Source organism: Geotrypetes seraphini, chromosome 2, assembly GCF_902459505.1.
Source record: "Geotrypetes seraphini chromosome 2, aGeoSer1.1, whole genome shotgun sequence".
Taxonomy (NCBI): Eukaryota; Metazoa; Chordata; class Amphibia; order Gymnophiona; family Dermophiidae; genus Geotrypetes; species Geotrypetes seraphini.
Genome location: NC_047085.1, coordinates 311,763,538 through 311,786,859, shown reverse-complemented (window position 1 = coordinate 311,786,859; position 23,322 = coordinate 311,763,538). Strand labels below are relative to the sequence as shown.

Genomic DNA, 23,322 nt, shown 5'->3' with positions numbered 1-23,322 from the left:
ATGCTATTCAGTACAATTCTAGTAAAAGGGATCCCAAGTGACACACCTAATTTAGACATGCCTATTTATACCAGCCATAAGTGGGTGCACCTTTCTTTTGGCATACCACTGCAGTTTTGTGCTAATAGTGGTGCCTCACACAACGAACTTAATTCGTTCCAGGAGCAAGTTTGTTATGCGAAAAGTTCGTTATGTGAAACGCGTTTTCCCATAACAATACATGTTAAAAAAAATAATTCGTTCTGTAGCATAAAATATGCTAAGATGACATAAAAAAAGATAAATTTATCTTGTTAGAGCTGGTGTTAGACACAACTGGGGACTGCAAAGTCCAGGCAGAGGCTTACGGCTCTCTTTGACCAGGGGGGACAGTTGCCCTAGTTGCACTACCCTAACCCTATTCCTGCTATGTGTGACTGTGGTATTCTGTTAGCATGATATAGAGGGGATATATGTGAAGGGGAGGGGAGACAGGGGTTTTGTTGATCCTTGCTGTGTATTATAATCACCCCCCACATACTCCCCAGTACCTTTTTTAATTCCTCCCATCTTTCCCAGCCAGTGGCGTACAGGCCAGAAGCGCAGAGATCAGGAGCAATTCCTCTGCACGCCTGTGTGGGCCCATGCCGATCTCCGAATGGCTGCAGTTAGTTCTTGTGAGTCCCGCAAGAGCTGGCTGCAGTTAGTTCTTGTGAGTCCCGCGAGAGCTGACTGCAGCCATTCAGAGATCAGCGCAGGCCCAGGCAGTAGCACAGAAGGCTTGCTCTTGATCTCTGTCTGCGCTTCTGGCTGGGAAATTTGCTAGACCACCAGTTCGAGTGAGCGGGTGAGATTAAAGTTGCAGCAGTGGTGGCTTTTTTAAAAAAATATGTGGCGGCGGGGGGAGGTTTAAAAATATGCGGTGGCGGCAGAGGCTTAAAAATATGCAGCAGCGGCGGCAGGGGGGTTTAAAATATGTAGCGCCACTGCACAGGGAGCCAGGCGGAGAGAGGGCAGTTAAGCGATGCAGCTCGGGCGACTTCGTTGTGTGAAACGAAGTTCGTTGTGGGAAGCAAGACCTGAAGTTCGTTGTGCGCAGCGTTCGCTGTGCGAGGCGTCCGTTATGCGAGGCACCACTGTATCCTATAATGGCTTAGATGAGCCCTTAAGCCGTTACAGCATTGGTGCCAACTGTGCCCCTTTGCGCTGCCTAAAATAAGGTGCCAGTTTATAGAAGAGCTACCTACTTGTTTGGCAGGAAATTAATGCATTTAATATGGATTAATATTAATCAAGAGAATGCCTAGAAATGACATTTATTCAATGAGCCAACAGAAGCAGTTTTGTCATGGTTCTAATCCTACTTCTTTTGTGTGGTTCTGTTTCAGGATTTTATAAAAAACCTCTCCCAAGAAACAGGATACTCTGTTGCGGCACTGACAGGCGGCAAGCTTTGGGCTGTATACGATACTTTACTTTGCGAGGTATAGTATAAAAGAAAGCAAGTATAACAACATTCAGATTTAAGAAACACTATAATTTGAATATATAAACATCAAGAGACCAATTACCTGGGAGTTACTGAGGTAAATCTTGACCTTTCAAAATTCACTCCTTTGCATACTGCTGACTAGATGAATTTTGTTTGAACTTGATGTCCGGACTAGATTTATCTGGTTAAGAGATGGTTTTGAGCATTTCAAGCATAGTTTTGTTGTTGTTGTTTTTTTAATTCTTTATTCATTTTAAAACTGACAAACAAGTGATTAATATTAAAACATTACATTATTAATAAAAATATACAGCACTTGACATTCTTATACATATAATCCATTAAAGTAGAAATTATAACCCTTTCCCCCCACCCAACAATTCTTCAACAGAAATCCAATCATTAAATAAAAATATTAATCATCCAATTTCCCCCCCCTCCCCCCAATAAAATACATGTATTCATCAGAAAGGAAAACGATGTTCATTCATTACAATAATTCTCTAATGGCCCCCAGATCTTTATAAAGTTGTTATAATTATAATAAGCATAGTTTAAGTTCATTCAGAGAACTTTTTTTTTTTTTTTTTTTTTCGTTCAATAAGTTTTATTTGATTTCAAACAGTGTACAGAACAATGTTAGACAAAAGATACCAGCCAACTGGACACTGGCTCCTGAAAACAACAAATCCATTCATCTTATTAGGAAAGAAGTTTATTTGATACTATATATAACAGAATATTTAGAGCAGCAAGCTGAGAATCAGATACACCAGGATTTGACTCGCACTGACTCTCCTTGTGGCCTTGGGCAAGTGGCTGAACACTCCATTGCCTCAGGTACAAACTGAGGAGCCCTGGTACAGGGCTACAGTAAATACTAATGCGTGCTTACTTCAGCTTAAAATGGAGTACCGCAGGGAAGCTGAGGTGTCTCATAGCAATTTTTGAATGTGTGTACAGAAACTACACACTAAAATATTTTTACAATTTTCTACAGATGGGCAGACTGGATGGGCCATTTGGCCCTTATCTGCTGTCATATTTCTATTAGAGGCTAAGGCGCTAATGGGAAAATAGAAAATAGCTATAAACATAACCACTCATAAGTGTGAGCGTCGGAGCAGCGTCAGAGCATTTGGTGTTCCGGGACGCAGTAGAACCCTCTACCACGGCTTGGTATAAGGGAGAGAAGGGTAACATTTCTATGCTTCAAGGTTATGTACTGGAAATTTTTGGGGGGGTCATTTGGTTTTTAGTTTGATTTCAGAATTATTTTATTTTTATTTTGTTTCATTTCATTTGTATTAAAAAAAATAGATAAACAATTGCAAAAAAAACCCAAACAAACCCCAAAAGTCAAACAAAAATGTCCAGGTGCCACCACTACTGATGGTTACTACTGCCACCAAAGCTGTTGATTTTTGTTGTTTGTTTGTTTTTAGGTAATATCATATTTATTAAGGAAAGTGTAACCATATACAAGAATCAAAACAAGAATCAAAACAGGAGAACATATATGCAATTCGCTCTGTACATGATATCCAGAGAAAAACAGGTCATATCCTAAGAGAATACAAAGGATGGTCTACAGCTGCCCATTTTTATATATATATATAACAAGGAATAGGAGAAACTGAAGAATCCCCAAACGATTCAACCATTCAAGCATACACACACACACAAGCCACACAAGCATCCCAAACATGTCTACAAACACTTAAAACAAAACAGTCACACACCCTGGCTCACCAGTATCCAAACAGTGGCAGTCAGCAAAAGCAGCAGTGAGATACCCCCAGCCCACCGAAGGGCCCCATGGAGAATGGCCCAACAAGGTGCAGAAAGTGCCTCCACGAACCGCCCCTAGAATCAGGAGCTGTAACTATGGCAACCAATAAACAAGTGAACTGAAAGTTAGGTGTGGGGAGGAGTGGGAGCATGAGGAGTAGCTAGAAATCGCTCCCAAAGAGTACAATAAGTCTTCCAAAGAACCTGAGGCCTGGTAGAATAGGAGTCCAGTTCAAATAGAGCTTGAAGTTTCATCCTGGCAATCCAAAGACTGACGATAGGGGCTTCCTCATCTGACCAGTGTTGCAAAATAAGCTTTTTGCCCAACAGGATGGCACGAAGAACAAGCTTTTGACCAGAGAAGTCCAAACCCTGTTGAACGAGGTCTTGTATGTCCCCCAGCAGAAGAGCCGAACAATTCCATTCTAAAGAGCAGTGGAGCACCGCCTCAACACTGTACAGGAGTTCACAGAGACAGAGCTGAGCAATCAAAAAATGTGTGTAAAAACGTCCCAGGATGTTGTTTACAGCGAAGACAGCTGCTGTCAGGCCACAATTTCATGCGCAAACTACGTATCCTTGTGATGTAAGCTCTGTGCAAAAGTTTAAACTGTGTTTCCTGAAGCGACACTGGCTTGTCAAGAGTAAATATTCTGAAAAAACATGTGCCAGTCATGTGTCGTGACAGGCCTACCCAGGTCAGTGGACCACTCACGGGCAAGGGGTACCAAGCACAATTCACCCCTGATAGTCCCGGCTCTCAATGTACCATTGGGAGATATTATTCAGTGATGTAGGGGTGTCTAGAAAGGCATTGTCCAGTGTCCCACACTCCCAGCAACCCCCATGTTTAGCAAGCAGAGGAGTAATAGTGTTTAATCTATAAATAGGTATGAAAGTGGTGCAGGGAGAGGTCCCATTGAGTTTGCATTTGTAGAAATGATGGGAACTGGCCACCCCCCAGGTCCATCATAGCCCCTAAAGTGGTGTCCTGCTCCCCCCATCCCAACAGACTGTGACAAACCCAGCACCAGCACTAGCCCAGTCCCTGATAGGATTAAGTGCAGAAGAATGGACCAGATTGATTCTGGCGCTCAACTTGAGGCTGACCTCCCTTGCCCCTATAATCAAAGTGATAGTGAGCTGGAACAGAGGCAGGCAGGTTGGCAACAGCAGCTTCCGGGCTTTAGAACAGCTAAAGAAGCCACAAGGAAAGTAGCTGCAGTTGAAAAACCCAGGCAGAGGAAAACTGCTGTAGAGCCAAAACCCATCCCCCGCTACAGGCTGAAGGGGATTGGCTCTGGTCTGTTTAAAAGCAGGCAGAGACAAACAGGAGGAGGAGGAGCGAGTGACGAGGGCGAGTCACTCCCACAGCCCAAGGCAGGAGAGGAGCTGTGGAACAGGGCAGCAGAGGAGAACGTGCTGGATTATCCCATGCAGGATTTGGAGGAAGGCTTAACCCCTTCAAACTATCCAGTGCCAGACCAGGTAGAAGGCATGGAGATAGAAATAGCTGGCCCTAGGGTAGAAGGCCAGTTAGAAGGTATGGAATTCTGAATGAAAGAATGCAGCAACAGGGAAACTGTTTGTGCTTTGTGTTTTCTTTTTGCATATCGTTTTTTTTCTCTCTCTGCTGCCCAAGTTAAACCTGAAGAAGGGGATATATATATATTGAGCTGTATAAGCATAGGAAGTTGGAGAATAATACTTGCCTGAAGTCTGAATCAAGTTATGCATTCAAAGACAAGTTTGTGAACCAGATGCAGGCTGAACTGTTTAAAGTGCTGTTGGAACTGTAGGAAAGTTACTGTGACTCCCGTTGCAGGGAGCTAATTAGATTAACCGTCTCAGCTGTGTGATTTGTGCCTGCACGTAGGAGCTGTGAGAAAAGCTGAACTGCTAACAGAGTGTGCTGTGACGATTTTTGCCTACTGAGTTCTTGTCTGCTTGAAAATGTACTGTAAGTTTGATTTTTGCCAATTTACTATTTTTGTTCAATGACCTGCAAAGTGATATTGTTTTGCTGTTGCATATCTTTTGACCTGGAGGTCAGAATAAACCACTTATGTTTTCCTAAAGAACTCGTTTGCTTGGTGATATAGTGAAACCTTGTACTTCCCCTATATCTCGAGGGGCCTAGACCATTGTCTGGGGCCGCCTAAAAATCCTGGAGGTACCCCTAGTTAAAGGGGACGCGCCCGAAGCAGTGTGTTTGTCACACGCCAGCCCTGGACTGCAAGGGGGTTTGTGACAAGACCCCATATACAGTGCATAAAAGGAGGAAAATCAGGATTACGGAGAAGAGATAGAAAGGGGGAGACACTAGGCAATCAGCTCTGTTTAGCCCTCCACCACATCCAGGCCTTCCGGAAAGGAAGAAAAAAGGAAAAAGTAGGGGAAGTTGGATGAGGGCCCCCCCTCAGAGCGACCATGGAAAAAGGACGAAAAAGAAAAGGGAAAGACAACAATCTGCTAGAAGAGTCGCAGGAGAGTAACGAGGAGTAGACGCCAACTGTTCGTGGATCCAGCGTAACAAAGCTGCAACATTATAAGCACACAGGTCAGGGACATTCAGACCATCCTGTGATTTGACCCTGGTCAGCTTTGAACACCTAATTCGAGCTCCCTTATTGTTCCAGATAAAAAGTCCATACTGTGGATAGATAAGTTTGCTCATCAGATTTAGATATCCAGATGGGTATAGTCTGTAGGGGGTACAACAACTATTTGGGAAAAAGCACCATTTTGACCAGTGCTACCTGTCCCAGAAGGGACAACGGTAAGGAACGCCATCGTTCCAGGGAGTTTTAATGTTACTTAGAGCGGTAGAGATGTTTGCCTCATTGTTAAAGTGTGTTTCCTGTAAAAATGCAATATCAGTGCGTTCCTGCTTCAGGTAGGTAAGGAGTTTAGCACATTTGATGGGAGAGTGAATTCCATCCACATTAAGGGATTTTACATTCAAAGAGGTCATGTTAGTACAAGAATGCCAAAAAGTAATGCAGCAGAGAATATACAAACAGCAGAATGGAGTGAGGGCGACCCATCCAAATCCCCCCTCTGCACAGTAATAGCAGCAAATAACATTGGAACACAGCAATGAGTGTGAGCCAGGCAGCAAACAAAATCAACACATTCACACCCCATACATACAATCCAGCACTCCCCTCCCTCCAATCATACCAACAGGGCCGGATTTAGATGAAAAGAGGCCCTAGGCTATTCCACTTATGAGGCCCTTTCACCTCCCATTTTTAAGTTTGTAAATTACATGAGAGATAATAAAATACATCATTACTGTGATATATATCAATATGTTAAATGAAACATGTTGTTATTGGTACTAACCTTTATAAAAAATGTGACACGATCCACGTTTTGCCTCTCTCCCCGCGGGGCTGGGCTTTGTCCAGCTGTTTCCGGCCTGACGTCTTTCCCTCCCCGATCCTCCTCCCAGGGCGAGAAAAAGAAAAAGAGAAGCAGAGTCGGCGCCCCGTTGCAGCCGGAGCCGGTTCCGATCCCGAAGCGGAACCGAGGTAACCGGGGAGCGGCTAAAACCTGAACCAGAGGCAGGATCGGACCAGGGACTGGCGCGCGCCCCCACCCGGGGCTGAGACCGATTCCCCTCCGGAGCCGGGAAAGGGGGGGAAGAGAGGAGCAGTGGGATCCGATCCGGAGCTGGAGCACGTGTGCAATTCGGATTCCCATCCCCGGCTGAATTTTGATGAGTCGCTGGCACAGGCGCCGTGAGGAGTGACACAGAAGCACACCTCACGCCTCCAGGACTCACGATATTTCAACAGCGCATGCGCGCTCTAGGATTTTATTATTTATGATATAATCATGAAAATATATAATAAAGCACGTAATATACATTTTAAAATATGCAAATTAAAACATATGTTAAGAACTTACTTAGAATTTCGCGAAATAAAGATATTGTCACAAAAAAAATTTTCAATAGTCTATAAACTCTTCACTAAAGTATTGAACCTACTGAACTCAAAAGGCGAGAATCAAATGATCGTGTACACAATCCTAAAATAAGAATCTTTTCTAATAACATTAACACGTGTTTCATATTATCGAAGTAACACGAATATAACATAACACGAATATGGCCAGGGAGGCGCAAAACTTCAAGGCATTCTTCAGTTACGTAAAGGGGAAGCGACCAGCGAGAGAGGAGGTGGGGCCGATGGACGATGGGGATAGGAAGGGAGTGATTAAGGAGGATAAAGAGGTAGCTGAGAGGTTGAACACGTTCTTCTCGTCGGTTTTCACGAGCGAAGACACATCTAATATACCGGACTCAGAGGAGCTCATGAGTGGGGAACAGGCAGAAAAATTGGAGCACATAGAGGTAAGTAAGGAGGATGTCCTCAAACAGATAGACAGGTTAAAATGCGGCAAATCACCGGGCCCGGACGGGATCCACCCAAGGGTTCTGAAGGAACTAAGACAAGAAATAGCGGGCACAATCCAGCATGTTTGCAACCTATCCTTGAAAACTGGAGAGGTGGAAATTGGCGAATGTCACACCTATCTTCAAGAAGGGATCGAGGGGTGACCCCGGGAACTACAGGCCGGTGAGCCTGACTTCAATTATAGGGAAGATGGTGGAAGCTATGATCAAAGACGGCATTTGCGAGCACATCGAGAGGAATGGCCTACTGAGAACAAGCCAGCACGGATTCTGTAAGGGAAGGTCGTGCCTAACGAACCTTCTGTACTTCTTTGAGGGAATAAGCAGTCGGGTGGACAATGGGGAACCCATAGACATCATTTACCTCGATTTTCAAAAGGCTTTCGACAAGGTACCACATGAAAGGCTGCTTAGGAAGCTGTGGAACCACGGGGTGGGAGGAGATGTGCACAGATGGATCAAGCACTGGTTGTCGGGTAGACTGCAGAGGGTCGGAGTAAAGGGCCAATATTCTGACTGGCGGGGAGTCACGAGCGGTGTGCCACAGGGATCGGTGCTGGGGCTGTTACTCTTCAACATATTTATCAATGACCTGGAAAAGGAGGCAAAGTGCAAGGTTATAAAATTTGCAGACGATACCAAACTGTGCGGCAGAGTTAGGTCCAGGGAGGAGTGTGAGGACCTGCAAAGGGACCTGGACAAGCTGGAAGACTGGGCAAACAAATGGCAAATGCGCTTTAACGTGAAAAAATGCAATGTCATGCATATAGGGAAAAAGAACCCGTTGTTCAACTACAAATTGGGGGGGGCATTGTTGGGAGACAGCAGACTTGAGAGAGACTTGGGTGTACTGGTGGATGCATCACTGAAGCCATCTGCACAGTGCGCAGCAGCCTCAAAAAAAGCCAACAGGATGCTGGGCATCATAAAGAGGGACATAACAACCAGGACGCGGGAAATCATCATGCCATTGTATCGAGCGATGGTGCGTCCACATCTGGAATACTGCGTTCAGTATTGGTCGCCGCACCTCAAGAAGGACATGGCGGTACTTGAGAGAGTCCAAAGGAGAGCAACAAAACTGGTAAGAGGGCTGGAACACTGCCCATACGCCGAGAGGTTGGATAGGCTGGGGCTCTTCTCTCTGGAAAAAAGGAGGCTCAGGGGAGATATGATAGAGACCTTCAAGATCATGAGGGGCATAGAGAGGGTGGATAGGGACAGATTCTTCAGACTGAGGGGGACAACAGGTACGAGGGGGCATTCGGAGAAACTGAAGGGAGATAGGTTCAAAATAGATTCAAGGAAGTTTTTCTTCACCCAAAGGGTCGTGGACACTTGGAATGCGCTACCGGAGGAAGTGATCAGGCAGAGTACGGTACAGGGATTCAAACAGGGTTTGGACAGATTCCTGAGGGATAAAGGGATCGTGGGATACTGAGAGAAGTGCTGGGATGTAACACAAGTATAGAAAGCTAAACAGGTAATAAGTATAGTATAGAAAGCCAACCAGGTCATGCATGTGCAAGACCGGAGGGTTAGGACTTCGATGGGAAAATAGGACTTCAATGAGAAACCAAGGTGGCAAGGGGGCCCCTTCTGGTGATTCAGACAGGTCGTGACCTATTGGGCCGCCGCGGGGGCGGACTGCCGGGCGGGATGGACCCATGGTCTGACCCGGCGGAGGCACTGCTTATGTTCTTATGTTCTTATAACTGAACGTCGGGATATCAATAGGTCTGTTCGTTTGTTTGTTCCAATCTGCACTTTATTTATGCAAGAACAAACCAGAGCTTAGTAGCATAAGGCACGTCAATATTTGCCATAGCAATCAGTGAACGTATGAACTATACTTTGGTGCAATCTAGTATATACAAACGAACAGATCCAATGAGCCGAACACGTTGATCTTAACCAATACATTTTTATGTTTATTTATTAGTCATATGCGTAGAATTTCTCCTTATTTTCGGTTCAGTGTTTTAGTGTTCACTGTTTTTAGAATAGTGTAATTTTAATTTTGCTAACAATTTGAATGTAGGCCCCTCTTGATCTTGAGGCCCTAGGCTGAAGCCTAGTTAGCCTAAAGGAAAATCCTGTCCTGTGCATGACCTTGTATTTCTTACCATTAAATCTTAGTTGCCAATAAGCGGACCATTCTTCAAGCTTCACTAGATCCCATCTAATATTATCCACACCCTCTGGGGTGTCTACCCTATTACAGAGTTTGGTATCATCCGTAAAAAGACAAACTTTGCCAGACAGTCTTTTCATAGTATCACTCACAATGATGTTAAAACGATGCTTTGTCTTAGATCCTTCGTTCCCCTTAACCACGTCCCCTAGACATCCTAATCCTTCCCGACACACCACAGTCCTCAAACCCCTGATAGCCCTAATCACAACCCCTAAGCCTCCCTATACTGTATACACCTGATCAAAATCCCTAAAACCTCCTCCATATGCCATAATACTATAAGCTCCAAGTTGCACTGACGTGTATTAAAGGAAATCCCAACCCCTGCCCCCCACCCCAACACCCTGAGAGGTACTTCCTATGATGTAGTGAACTGGGGCAGGAACAATCCTCCTCTACTCCCATTCTGTCCAATTTTAGAGATCAAAATGGCCACCATGATCTGTACCATAAAAGGAGATTATTTCATACCTGGATAAGTGCTAGAGAGAGGGTTATTTAGTGGAACTAACTGGATAATGTCACTGAATATTTCCTCTGAACACAACAGATAGTGCCAGTGTGCTCCATGGATGGAGCTTGGGTGGAGACAGGTTATCGGGTCAGCAGCAATACTGAGACCACTAATGAGATAGTGATTTGGATAAACTTAGGAAGCAAAAAGGCTGTAATGTGTCTGCTCCTCACACTTGATTTCTTGGCATTTGGCCAGTAGAAGCATTAAGGTGATATTATTTTCCTAAGAGCCGAAGAGTGGCATGCTGTAGTATAATTATAACATAATTCACTTGTGAAAGGAGGTCCCAAGAGTTCCTGTCCTTTACCACTGGAGTATGCATCTTTACAGATACACAATCATAATTTCAGAGTGCTGGAGGGAGCCCAGAAATTTTTGCACTCTCCTCTTCAGATTCTTGAAAGAGAATGGTATTGTCAAAATGGTATTGTCTGGGGATTTAAAAGAGGGAGTGGAGAGTAGAGCAACCATTAGGGGTTCTGAAGAGAAACATTGTGATTAGTCCTAGTTTTCCACACTCATTTCTCTAATGAAAATTGCTCCCCAAATCTGTGTGAGATTTCTATTCCAGAGGTGCCATTTTGTTAGGGACACTGGTTGGAATATGGTCAGCCACTGAGAAAGGGCTCCTTTGAAAGAAAACAATAGCATGCAGACTCACAGAGCTACTTAAAGGCCAGTTGAATCCAACACTAACCTTAGTGGTAAGTAAGGTTACCAGACATCCGGGAAAACCCATACATGTCCTATTTTTATAGGACTGTCCAGGTGACTAGATGGACTTTCCAAAACCTTACAGTTTGTCTGGGTTTTGGAAAGCCCTAACGAGCTCCGGCCGCAGCTGGAGGGCCTCTGAGCATGCGCAGATGACGTTACACCCATCTGCACATCTTCCAGGCCCTCCAGACGCAGCTGGAGCTCATTGGGGAAGATAAGAGGAGGTTATGTTAGGACGGGGCTGGGGCAGAACAGGATGGGACTGGACTGGAGGCAGAACGGGGCTGGACCAGAGGCGGAATGGGGCTGGACCATGTGTGGGATTTTACCGCTCAAAATATGGTAACCCTAGTGTTAAGAGAATGTACAAAACAGCACTTACACTAGCAAGCATCCAAAACAGAATCCCAGTGAAACAAAGCATGCCAGAACATTTAAAGACATTGCAAGACAGGCCTAGACATCACTGGGGTCTCTGAATCATGGTGGAATGAAGAAAACAAATGGGACATAGCACTGCCAGGGTATAAACTCTGTCGCGAAGACAGGTCAGGCCAGAAAGTAGAAGGAATAGCCCTATACATAAAAGGAAACATACACTCGACCAGAGTGGACACAGCAGCGACGACAAACAAATTGGAATCACTATGGGTTAAAATACCAGGAAGGAAAGGGCCTGAGATAAAGATGGGCCTGTACTATCATCCACCTGAGCAAACCGAAGAAATTGATGAAGAAATGAAAGCCAAGATGATGCGAGAATGCAAAAGCGATAACACGATTGTTATGGGAGACTACAACTATCCCGAGATAGACTGGAGTCTTCGAATCTCACAAAGCGCTAGGGAGACCGGATTCCTGGAGGCTATACAAGACTGCTTCATGGAGCAGCTTGTCAGAGAACCGACGAGAGGGAATGCCACTCTGGATCTAATCCTTAATGGGCTAAGAGGACCTGCAAAGGAAGTGGAAGTAGTGGGACCGCTGGGAAACAGCAATCACAATATGGTCAAGTTCAAAGTTGAAGTAGGAATAACGAAGGGAAAGAGAACCACAGTGACAACTTTTAACTTCAAGAAAGGAAACTACGAATCAATGAGAGTAATGGTAAGGAAGAAACTCAGGAACAGCTCAAAGAAATCGCAGACTGTAGAGCAAACCTGGTCTTTATTCAAGGACACAGTAAGCGAGGCGCAAAATCTGTATATCCCCAGATTTAGAAAAGAATGCAAAAAGAGCCGAACAAAAAGACCCGGCGTGGATAACTAAAGAAGTGAAGAAAGCGAAAGTAGATTTAAAAAAATTTATTCCGGAAATGGAAAAAAGACAAAACCGGGGAATGAGCACAGGAAGCATCAAAAAGAATGTCACCGCGTGGTTAGAAGAGCAAAAAGAGAATATGAAGAGAGGCTAGCCAGGGAAATTTCAAACCGTTCTTCAGATATGTTAAAGGGAAGCAGCCGGCAAGGGAGGAGGTGGGACCGCTGGATGACGGAGATAGGAAAGGAGTGGTGAAGGAGGAAAAAGAAGTGGCGGATAGACTAAATATGTTCTTTTCGTCAGTATTTACAAGAGAGAGGACACATTCAACATGCCGGAACCTGAAAAAAAATCTTCATAGGAGATCAAGCAGAAAAATTAACATCCATGGAGGTAAGCCTTGAAAACATACACAAGCAAATAGATAGATTAAAAACTGACAAGTCTCTGGGCCCAGATAGAATCCACTCTAGGGTATTGAAAGAACTAAAGGAGGAAATAGCAGAATTACTACAGCAGGTTTGCAATCTATCCCTGAAAACAGGCGCGATCCTGGAGAATTAGAAGATGGCTAATGTTAAGCCCATCTTCAAAAAAGGATCGAGAGGCGACCCGGGGAACTACAGACCGGAAAGTTTGACTTCGGTTCCGGGGAAGATGGCGGAAGCTTTGATAAAAAAACAGCATCGATGAGCATCTAGAAAGGAAAAAACTGATGAAAACAAGCCAACATGGCTTCTGCAAGGGAAGATCGTGCCAAATGAACTTATTGCACTTCTTCAAAGGAATTAACAAATGGATGGACAAAGGGGACCCCATAGACATCATATACTTGGATTTACAAAAAGCCTTTGACAAGGTACCCCATGAACGTCTACTGCGGAAACTGAAGAACCATGGGTTGGAAGGAGACGTACATAGATGGATCAGAAATTGGTTGGCAGGTAGAAGGCAAAGGGTAGGAGTGAAGGGCCACTACTCGGACTGGAGGAGGGTCATGAGTGGTGTTCCGCAGGGGTCGGTACTCGGATCACTGCTGTTCAATGTATTTATAAATAATCTAGAAACAGGGACGAAGTGCGAAGTAATAAAATTTGCAGACGACACCAAACTATTTAGTGTGGTTAGGATTAAAGAGGACTGTGAAGATTTACAAAGGGACCTGATAGGATAGTGGGCGAAAAGATGGCAGATGAACTTTAATGTAGAGAAATATAAAGTCTTGCATGTAGGAAACAGAAACCCGATGTACAGCTATACGATGGGAGGGCTGGTAATGGGTGAAAGTAGCCTAGAAAATGTCCACCACATTGTACTGGTGGACAGGACAATGAAGCCATCGGCACAGTGCGCAGCGGCCTCTAAGAAGGCAAACAGGATGCTAGGTATTATCAAGAAAGGTATTATAACCAGAACGAAAGAAGTTATCCTGCTGTTGTATTGGGCGATGCTGCGCCCGCATCTGTAGTACTGCGTCCAATATTGGTCGCCGTACCTTAAGAAGGATATGGCGATACTCGAGAAGGTTCAGAGGAGAGCGACGCAACTGGTAAAAGGTATGGAAAACCTTTCATATGCTGAAAGATTAGAGAAACTGGGGCTCTTTTCCCTGGAAAAGCGGAGACTTAGAGGGGACATGTTAGAGACTTGCAAGATTATGAAGGGCATAGAGAAAGTGGAGAGGGACAGATTCTTCAAACTTTCGAAAACTACAAGAACGAGAGGGCATTCGGAAAAATTAAAAGGGTTCAGATTCAGAACCAATACTAGGAAGTTCTTCTTCACCCAAAGGGTGGTGGACACCTGGAATGCGCTTCCAGAGGGTAAGATAGGACAGAGTACGATATTGGGGTTCAAGAAGGGATTAGATAATTTCCTGAAGGAAAAGGGGATAGAAGGGTATAGATAGAGGATTACTATATAGGTTCTGGACCTGATGGGCCGCCGCGTGAGCAGACTGCTGGGCATGATGGACCTCTGGTCTGACCCAGCAGAAGCACTGCTTATGTTCTTATGAGAAAACCTTGGAACAGGGACTGTAAACCAGAACAAAACAGGAATGCTGTTGCAGAAGTAATGATCCAGTCCTGAACCAGCCTCCTGCATACCTAGTTGCGCCAGCTGTTGCAAAAATTTATGTGAACATTAGGGCCATAAACAATTAATAATCAAAAGTCCTCACTTTGTAGACTGATGTGGGCCAGAAGATACCTGCCAGAAGATACCTGCACAATTTTGATGGCACATTGTAAATCCCTACGCACTAAAAGAGTAACTCCTGCTTTCTTATTTATGTATATGTTTATTTAGAATTTTTCAATAACAATATAAGCAGCGGTACATATCAGCATAGAAATATGCATATCCCTGTCTCCCCCCCCCCCTACAACTCCATTAGTGCAAACTAGTTGTACAATAGTTCTTCAGTACAAGGCCAATTCTTTGCAACCCCAAGAATTCCCCCACCCCCCCCAGACCGTACAGTGATTGACATGTATAAATTAAATAGGATTATACCAGCCAATCTTCCTAGGAGACCTTAATCTCCATTTGAACAACCTTCAATCTCTTTAAGAACTGTACCTCTCACCCAACACATCACTTATTGTATATTTATTTTATTTTAAAAATTTCTATACCGTCTAAACCTAGATGGTTTACAAAATATTACATACATAAATTTAAAACAAATTAAAAGACAAATAAACAGCATTAATTAAATGTTCCTTTGATCTCGCAGTAGCAACACCAATCCCTTTCCCATTTACAGATCATTCGTTCATTAAAATCAACTCAAGAATCAATCTGATTATCAAAACTGCCAGCACCAACCTCACCAACTAAAATTCAGGACCTCTAAAAGCTTACAACTGAATCCTTTCAACACATTGTCTCCTTATGACTGACTCTTTCCCTATCCTTACTTTAGAAGAACAGTCAACTCTTTAGAATCAGGAACTTTCCAACATCTACAATACATTGGCTCTCCTAAGAATATGTTCTAACTCCATAACCAAATTGAGGGAAGCACCATGGTTTGACTCTAATCTCCTTCTCAAACAGTAGCTTAGTCAGGTTGAGTGACACTGGCAGCTGACACCTTATGTGATTCTATTGATTCCCAGATTGAAAGCAGATCCACCTTTAGCAGCTCCTTTTCCTTCTTCAATCTCCACTTATTTTCCATTATTTCCCAAGCCCTACAAACCATGAAAATCACCGTGACTCCACACGATCCTCTTCCCTCCTGCCTTATCAAAAGATTTGATGCCACCTTGATCTCCTTCTTACATATGATGATCACCAATTGTTTCAAACAGGGCATTTTTCCCCTCCACATAAAAGTTAGCCTGCATTTCTCCTACAATTAAGGACCCCCAAACTCTGGTCATAACTAAGAACTATCTACTATCATTTAATTATCAAGCTACTCTATACATCTTCAGAATTACAGAAAAAATTGTTCTTGATCAACTCAAGGTTTATCTCAACAAGAAAAATATCAAATGGGTTTTAGAAAACTAAGGGGTCCTTTTATCAAGCCGCACTAGCGGGGTTAGCGCGTCGGACATTTCATCATGCGCTAACCCCCGTGGCTGGCTAAACAACTAACCCCTGCTCAATGCAGGCGTTAGCAGCTAGCACGGCAGGCACCGCAGCTTGATAAAAGGACCCCTAAATAGCACAAACTGCTCTCCTCAGCATCAGCACCTACATTCTCCAAAATCTGGACTAGGACAAGTCTGTCATCATTCTCTCTTTGGATCTTTCCACAGCTTTTGATCTGGATAATCATGGTCTTCCTCTTCCTCCATGGTCATGGGCTATACGCATCAAAAGCATAGCCCATGATTGTTTTGCATCCTACTTTGCCAACAGATCATATACTGTCCATTGGAATAATACATGACTATTTTATTGTCCTAGGATTCTGATTTTTTGGAAGTCGATTTGGGGACATAATAATATTTTAGAATCTAAAATCCCTTTATCTTATGACGTAGTTATTTGTGGAACTGTGTTGCATATTAAGGATCCGTTAGATAAATATAAAGGTCGATTGTTCCTAATTATGATAGGTACTGCTGTACAGTTGATCATGCGTAATTGGAAAAATTGGGATCGTCTTAACTTTACATTCTGATGGGCAAATTTATGCTTGATATACAAATATGAAAAAATGATTGCAGAATCGTTAGGAAATATAAAAATTTTCAAGTTAATATGGGGTCCATTGACGTCTTTTGTTGATTTATTGTAGATTTGATTTTTATTGATATATAATGTGCACATCCAGAGGGAGGGAGGGTGGATTTATTTTTAAATGATTCTCTGAATTCTTGTAAAATTAATGTATGGGTTTCTTTATTAGTGCTTATTATCTCTTATGGATATGAAATGTATATCATAATGAGCTTTTTGAAGATTTGATTATTAAATTAAAAATTTATAATAGTTATGGGATAGGGTGGGGGGGAGGGATATAGATTGATTTGTTTCTTGAAAGAGTATTAAGTGATGTCTTAAATATAAAATGTATTTAATTTGTATTGCACTTATTGAAAATGTTGAAAATGAATAAAGAATTTTTAAAAAAAAGGAATAATAAATGATTGGCCCATATACCTTGCCCAGTGGTTTCTCTCAGTGCTTCATAGTTGCCCCTATGCATTTCAATATTTTTCTGTCTTCTCTGTTGACCCTAATACAATCTCTTGACCTGACCTCCTTCGTCTATGCCAATGATATACAAATATTGACCAGAATAGACTGATAGTGCCTGTATGATTTATACCTTTAATGACAAAATAGATTAGATCTCAGATGTCTCCAATCTTACAAAATGAAACTTAATTGAGAGAAATCTATAGGGCTCTTTAGCTGCACAAGCCTCCTGGTCATTATGACAGGGACTCTACTTTTGTGTGGTGTTTTTTGGGTTTGTTTTTTTTTTGCACAATCGTTGGATACCAATATGTCCTTCAGCAAAACATATCTAATGCGACCACCTCAATTTTCCTTTTTGGTGGGCCAGTTTTATGTTTAGGATACAGATATGAAAAGATGAATGCTGATATATTGGGGCATAGTAAATTATTTAAATTTGTTTGGGGCCCATTGACATCCTTTGTTACTTCAACATAGTTGTCTTTAGTTTTAATTTTTTGCTTCTTTTTATACACGTCCAGGACAGGGTGGGTGGGGGGGGGGAGATATATTTTTGGTTTATTCTTTGATTAAATATGTTGGGTAGGAGGGTGGGAGGGGAGGGATATTTTTCTTCTGTATTGTTATTGATTGAATTTAAGTGCTTATTTTGTTTATTATTGTCAGTATAATTCCTAGCACTTTTATTAGTTTTGAAAAATGAATAAAGATTTAAAAAAAACCTATATCAAAAGTGGTCAAGGGCTTCTTCTTCAAGCTAAAAATTATATATTCCTTTTATAGCCTTTACTCTAAATCTGTTCTCCAAACATTCACTCACTCTCTTATAATATCCATCACAAACTACTGCAATGTCCTCCACAAAGCTCAAATTCACGATATCAGTCACCTTCAAATTTATCAAAATTCAGCCATAAGGTTAGTGACTGATTCTAAGAGATATGTTCATGTCACTCCACTTCTGTGGAATAAACACAGGCTCCCTGTGTTCCACAGGATTTCTTACACACCTCTACACTTGACTCATAAGGGGCACCACTCTGATCCTCTCCTCTACTTATCATGACTATTAATACCTTACCATCCTTCCAGATATCTTTGTTCCTCCCAGCACTACTGCCTTGTAAAACTGTAATTCCAGCATGTCTGCTTTGATTTCTTTAGAACTGAAATCTTCAGTGTCATTGGCCTTTTACTGTGGAACACTCTCACCCTCCACCTTCACCTCAACCTCAAACAAGCGTTAGATAAAAACTGGACTTAAGACTTTCCTATTTTTGGATGCCTTTAGTCAACCAGCATTGGACAGGAACATACAGTAATGCTGTTGGATTGCCAGCATAGTTTTTCTTTCCAATTCCTTATTTCTTTTTCCTGTACTTCTTTTTGTTTTCTTTCTTTTCTGTCCCATTCATCATTATAGTTCCTTTCCATCACTGTTTCCTGTTTTATTCATTGTAAACTACCTTGAAATGCTCTGGGCAGTATATCAAATCTGAATAAACCTTAAACCTGATTAAGGGCCTTATTAAATGAATGAGGGAATATCTTAATTGTCTACCAGTGGACTACAGGAATTTTTTGTGTTACATTTTGTAATATATTTTTAAAAATGGGGAACTGTACCTCATAAAAGAAAACAGCTGTAAATATTGCCGGTACCAGCAAGAGTAAGCAGAGCAAAAATAATGAAACAAGCAACAAAAATATGATTATCTGTTTCCCTGATGCAGGATAAACACAATTTTACCTTGCCTAACTGGGTGACTCCAGACGTTAGAACCAAGCTACAAAAGCTGTCAGAATTCATATTTCTATCAATGTTTGGCCTTTCCAATCAAGTGGAGAAATCAAAACTTCAGGGAGGTAAGCAAAAAAATAAAATAAAATGTATTGATTTATTCATAAAGAAAGTCTTATATCCCATACATCTACAAATTGAAAAGCTTCTCCCAATTCAGAGCTTCCCAAATATGCCCCGATGAATGTACAACATTTGGGTTGTTAGGTTATCAATAATGATCATGTTTATGATAAATTTGCATACATCCAAACCCAGAATCTCTATCATTCAAATTAATTGTGGAATGTATCTAAGTAATGATTTCGGAAAGCTGCTATTTATACATATATGTCCATGGCATGCACTATTTTCAGATGGGAATAGTTTAGGTGTGCTTGAAAAGTATACATGCATTTCCTATCTTGCATAGAAAATCCAAGCAAATGTCATAAAACCTAAACAGCAGTGTTTACATCTGCTCTGAGATACCTTGGATTCAAAGGAGTGTTTACTTCTCTGGTATTTTAAAACACCTCCAAAAAGCAAAGCATAGAGTTATATAGCTTTGCTCCTAAATTGACTCTCCTTGGACGTCCAGTTTTCTCAAATCCAGCAGTGCATGTAAATGGCAGTATTTGCATACATAGGGCCAGATTCAGTAAACGGTGCCGGGAAAAACCCATTATCAGCGCCATTCTATAAAAGGTGCTCCAGGCTGAATATTCTTTATAGAATAGTACCCAACAGGTATTCTCCCATCCAATTTTGGGCATGAGAACTTTACACCTATTGAAACATGATGTAAATCCTGGCACCCAAGTTGGGCCTGGATCCCTGGGTAGAGCTACAGCCTCAGCATCCTAAGGTTATGGGTTCAAATCCCATGCTGCTCCTTGTAACTCTGGGCAAGTCACTCAATCTTCTGTAAGGTTTGTTAGTGGCCCCCACAATGTATGGTTGGTGGGGTCACTTGAGAGGCGCCTTACAAAAGCCAGGTCCCAGGTTCAGTTCCCTCACTGAAGATTCACCAGGAAGTAGAATCAAAAAGGCATAGCCAGAGGTGATTGCATAAAGAATATATTATAGAAATAGGCTTACAGAAAAGCAATATTTATAAGCATTACAATTAATGAGAGAGCAACGCAGTTTCCCTTCCTTACAGAGTTCAGAGGAAAAGAGAGACATAGAAGCCTGAAGTTCCAGGGAAAGGCAGAGAGAGAGAAAAGGGGGATGGGGTGATGGTCCAAGCTTCGTGTTCCATAGATAAAGAGAAGGATAGACAGAGAAAGAGAGAGCTCAAGAAAAACAAGAGAGGACCAGAGTACCAAGAGCCAAGAGAGGGGGGTGATGCTGCGAGGGGGCTTTTATAGTTTGGAAACTTATTCTAAAAACTAGAATCTATTGAGCTTCAATAGAAGTTAAATCTCCCCCCCTCCTTCGTAGACAGGAGAAAAATAGGCTGTAGTCATATATGTATTTCCAGTCTGTCTCTGACAATAGTTTCTGATTAACTTTAGTTATCTGTGCACCTCGACCCATTGTCCTAAGCACCCTCTTAATCAGACATTAACACATTATTACCTTTTAGATAATCCTGATTTAATCAGGGCTATTTGAAACCATCTTTTAGGGTTATGTGAAACCGTCTGCCTTCACTCAGGGTCTATCTGCATTCACATGCCAGTCAGATTGATATAATTTCCCATAGGCCTTCTCTGACATTAGTTATGCCAACTGAAAATGCTGAATGCTAGCAATAGCTATGCTGACATCCTCCATTGCCCCAGGTACATTAAATAGATTGTGAACCCACCAAGACAGACAGGGGAAAACGCTTGAGTACCTGATTGTAAGCCGCTTAGACTTCTTTGATAGATGGTATATAAATACCTAAATAAAAGACTTGCAGAGAGCTTATGTCCAAGATGAAGGCTTTATTAAAATGAGTAAATAAGTCACATAAAAATGTCTTGAGCCTGAACCACTGGAAACATATGGACCCAACACGGTCCTTGTTTTGACACTATTGTCTTCTTCAGGGGTCCCTGTAGGTCCTAAAAGCAGGCTTGTGAATTAAATATAAAAGATCTCTGCGCTGATGAGATAAACTCGGAAGCACATTTATCCTGCTTCCGAGTTTATTTCATCAGCAAAGAGATCTTTTAGTCTGTTTTTATATTTAATCCACAAGCCTGCTACAGGGACCCCTGAAGAAGACAATAGTGTCAAAACAAGGACCGTGTTGGGTCCATATGTTTCCAGTGGTTCAGGCTCTAGACATTTTTATGTGGATTGTTGACTCGTTTTAATAAAGACTTCATCTTGGACATCAGCTCTCCGCAAGTCTTTTGTTTTCGTTGGTTTTCTTTTGTGGAGCAATCAGGGTCAACTTTCTTGTCTGGTATATAAATATCTAAAATAAACAAACACCCCTGACACGCCCATGCACTCCCATGGTCACACTCTCTTTTTGGGTGGTGCGCGAGAGGATTTGGGCACAGATCTTTACAGAATCGCATGCAGTCAGGCCCATATGCAAATCCAAATTAGTGCCAATCATCATTCATTGATTGTTAACAGCTAATTATTGATTGTTAATGTTTCATTATCTAATTTATATGTGCATGGATCTCAGGATTGCATGCAACTTTGGGTACTATTTATAGAATCCAGGGGATAAGCTTCAAATCACCACGTACACAAATATTGACACGTGTTCAAACCCCCAAATGAGGCCACTGGTTTTTTAAATGACATCCCTTATTTTTCTACCTGGATGACATCTGCAGAATCAGGCTTCATGTGTATCAGTATGTCCTGAACTAAGGGAAGCAAAGTGGCAAAGAAATAAGCAAGTGCTTTTTTTTTTTTTTTTTTTTTGGGGGGGGGGTTGTGTAATCTTGCAAGAAACATTTATATTAAATCTTTTTATTGATGCATAAAGTAGAACCTACATCCAACAACAGGAAACATCATCAGTTGTTTACAGACATATTACAAATATCACCCATATCCTAAAATGAATCTATGAGAATTTAATAGACCTAACAATTAAACAATGAAAGGCTAGACTCTTATGACCTCCTTCCATTAGCTATCAAAAGATGTGAACCCCCATCCCCTTCTGTAATTAGTCACATTTAATTCAATTTTTTTATTAAGTTTGCAAAAGAAAAGACAAACATACAGTGGATGCACTGTGATTCTTTGATGCATCCACGCCCTCACACCAATAACTAGCAAGACTTTTCATCACCCTTCCCCCCCCCAAAAAAAAAAAAAAACCACATCCTACCAACTCCCAACCTCTCAAACATCAATTTACAAACCCAGTTGAGCTATGAAAAGCAATCACAATTCTTAATGAAAAAAAGATATTTTCCAACAATGGAAATGACTTTATTTAAAAAAGCAGTGTAAAGAGTTTCAAGTTTATTAAAAAAAATGTATTATACCAGCCTAATCAGGCTTCTAGGCGGTGTTCTTAAAACTTCATCATGTCCATCCACTAAGAAGCTAGCCTCTAATTTCAGGTGCATGTTTCACCTTTGGTTTCTAGATTATTTTTTGTGTGCAGGTAACATTAGAAAGAAACATTTTATACTGGAATTTATAACAGACATGTTTTCTTGAAAAATGGGATAGTTTTTTTTCCATTACAGCTGAATTATCTATAATAGATTTTAAATTGATTCTTAAACTGATCACCAAACAATGTATCTCTCATTTCTCCAATCTCTATCCTATTTTAGGAGGACTCATCACCTTCTCTCCTAAGTTAGTGGTATTTGCATTTTTTTGTCCACTTACCAAATTTAGGGTCCCTTTTACAAAGCCGCAGTAGTGATTCCCACACAGCAAATGCAGCACAGCCCATTCAATTCCTATGGGCTGTGTCACATTTGCCGCACTCGGCACCTTAATGTATAGATAGACTCCATAAATACATAGTAACATAGTAGATGACAGCAGATAAAGACCCGAATGGTCCATATCTGCCCAACCTGATTCAATCTAAAAATTTGGGGGTTTTGTTTTTTTCTTAGCTATTTCTTGGCAAGAATTCAAAGCTCTGCCCATACTGTTCTTAGGTTCCAACTACTGAAGTCTTCGTCAAAGCTCACTCCAGCCCATCTACACCCTCCCAGCCATTGAAGACCTCCCCAGCCCATCCTTCCCCAAACAGCCATATACAGACACAGACCGTGCAAGTCTGCCCAGTACTGGCCTTAGTTCTTCAATATTTACGATTATTTTCCGATTCTAGATCCTCTGTGTTCATCCCATGCTTTTTTGAACTCCGTCACCGTTTTTCTCTCTACCACCTCTCTCGGGAGCGCATTCCAGGCATCCACCACCCTCTCTGTGCCTACACTCCCAGACAGATGCCTGAAATGCAGGCCAAACACTGACACTTAAGCCCGCCCAAGACCACTTGCAGGCAAAGCCACTCACTGCCTTGGGCATGCTTAAGCATCGCTATGCGTATCTA

At 42.0% G+C, this 23,322-nt stretch overlaps 1 protein-coding gene across 5 annotated transcripts in view; it reads left to right on the top strand.

The window, feature by feature from the left end:
• ACP3 (acid phosphatase 3) overlaps positions 1–23,322 on the top strand; it is a 124,543-nt gene that overhangs the window by 53,512 nt on the left and 47,709 nt on the right. For all 5 annotated transcript variants that reach the window (XM_033929994.1, XM_033929991.1, XM_033929990.1 and 2 more), the window contains exons 6-7: positions 1,368–1,463; positions 18,781–18,913. In XM_033929994.1, coding sequence (XP_033785885.1) covers positions 1,368–1,463; positions 18,781–18,913 — 229 coding nt within the window. The remainder of the gene's footprint in view (positions 1–1,367; positions 1,464–18,780; positions 18,914–23,322) is intronic.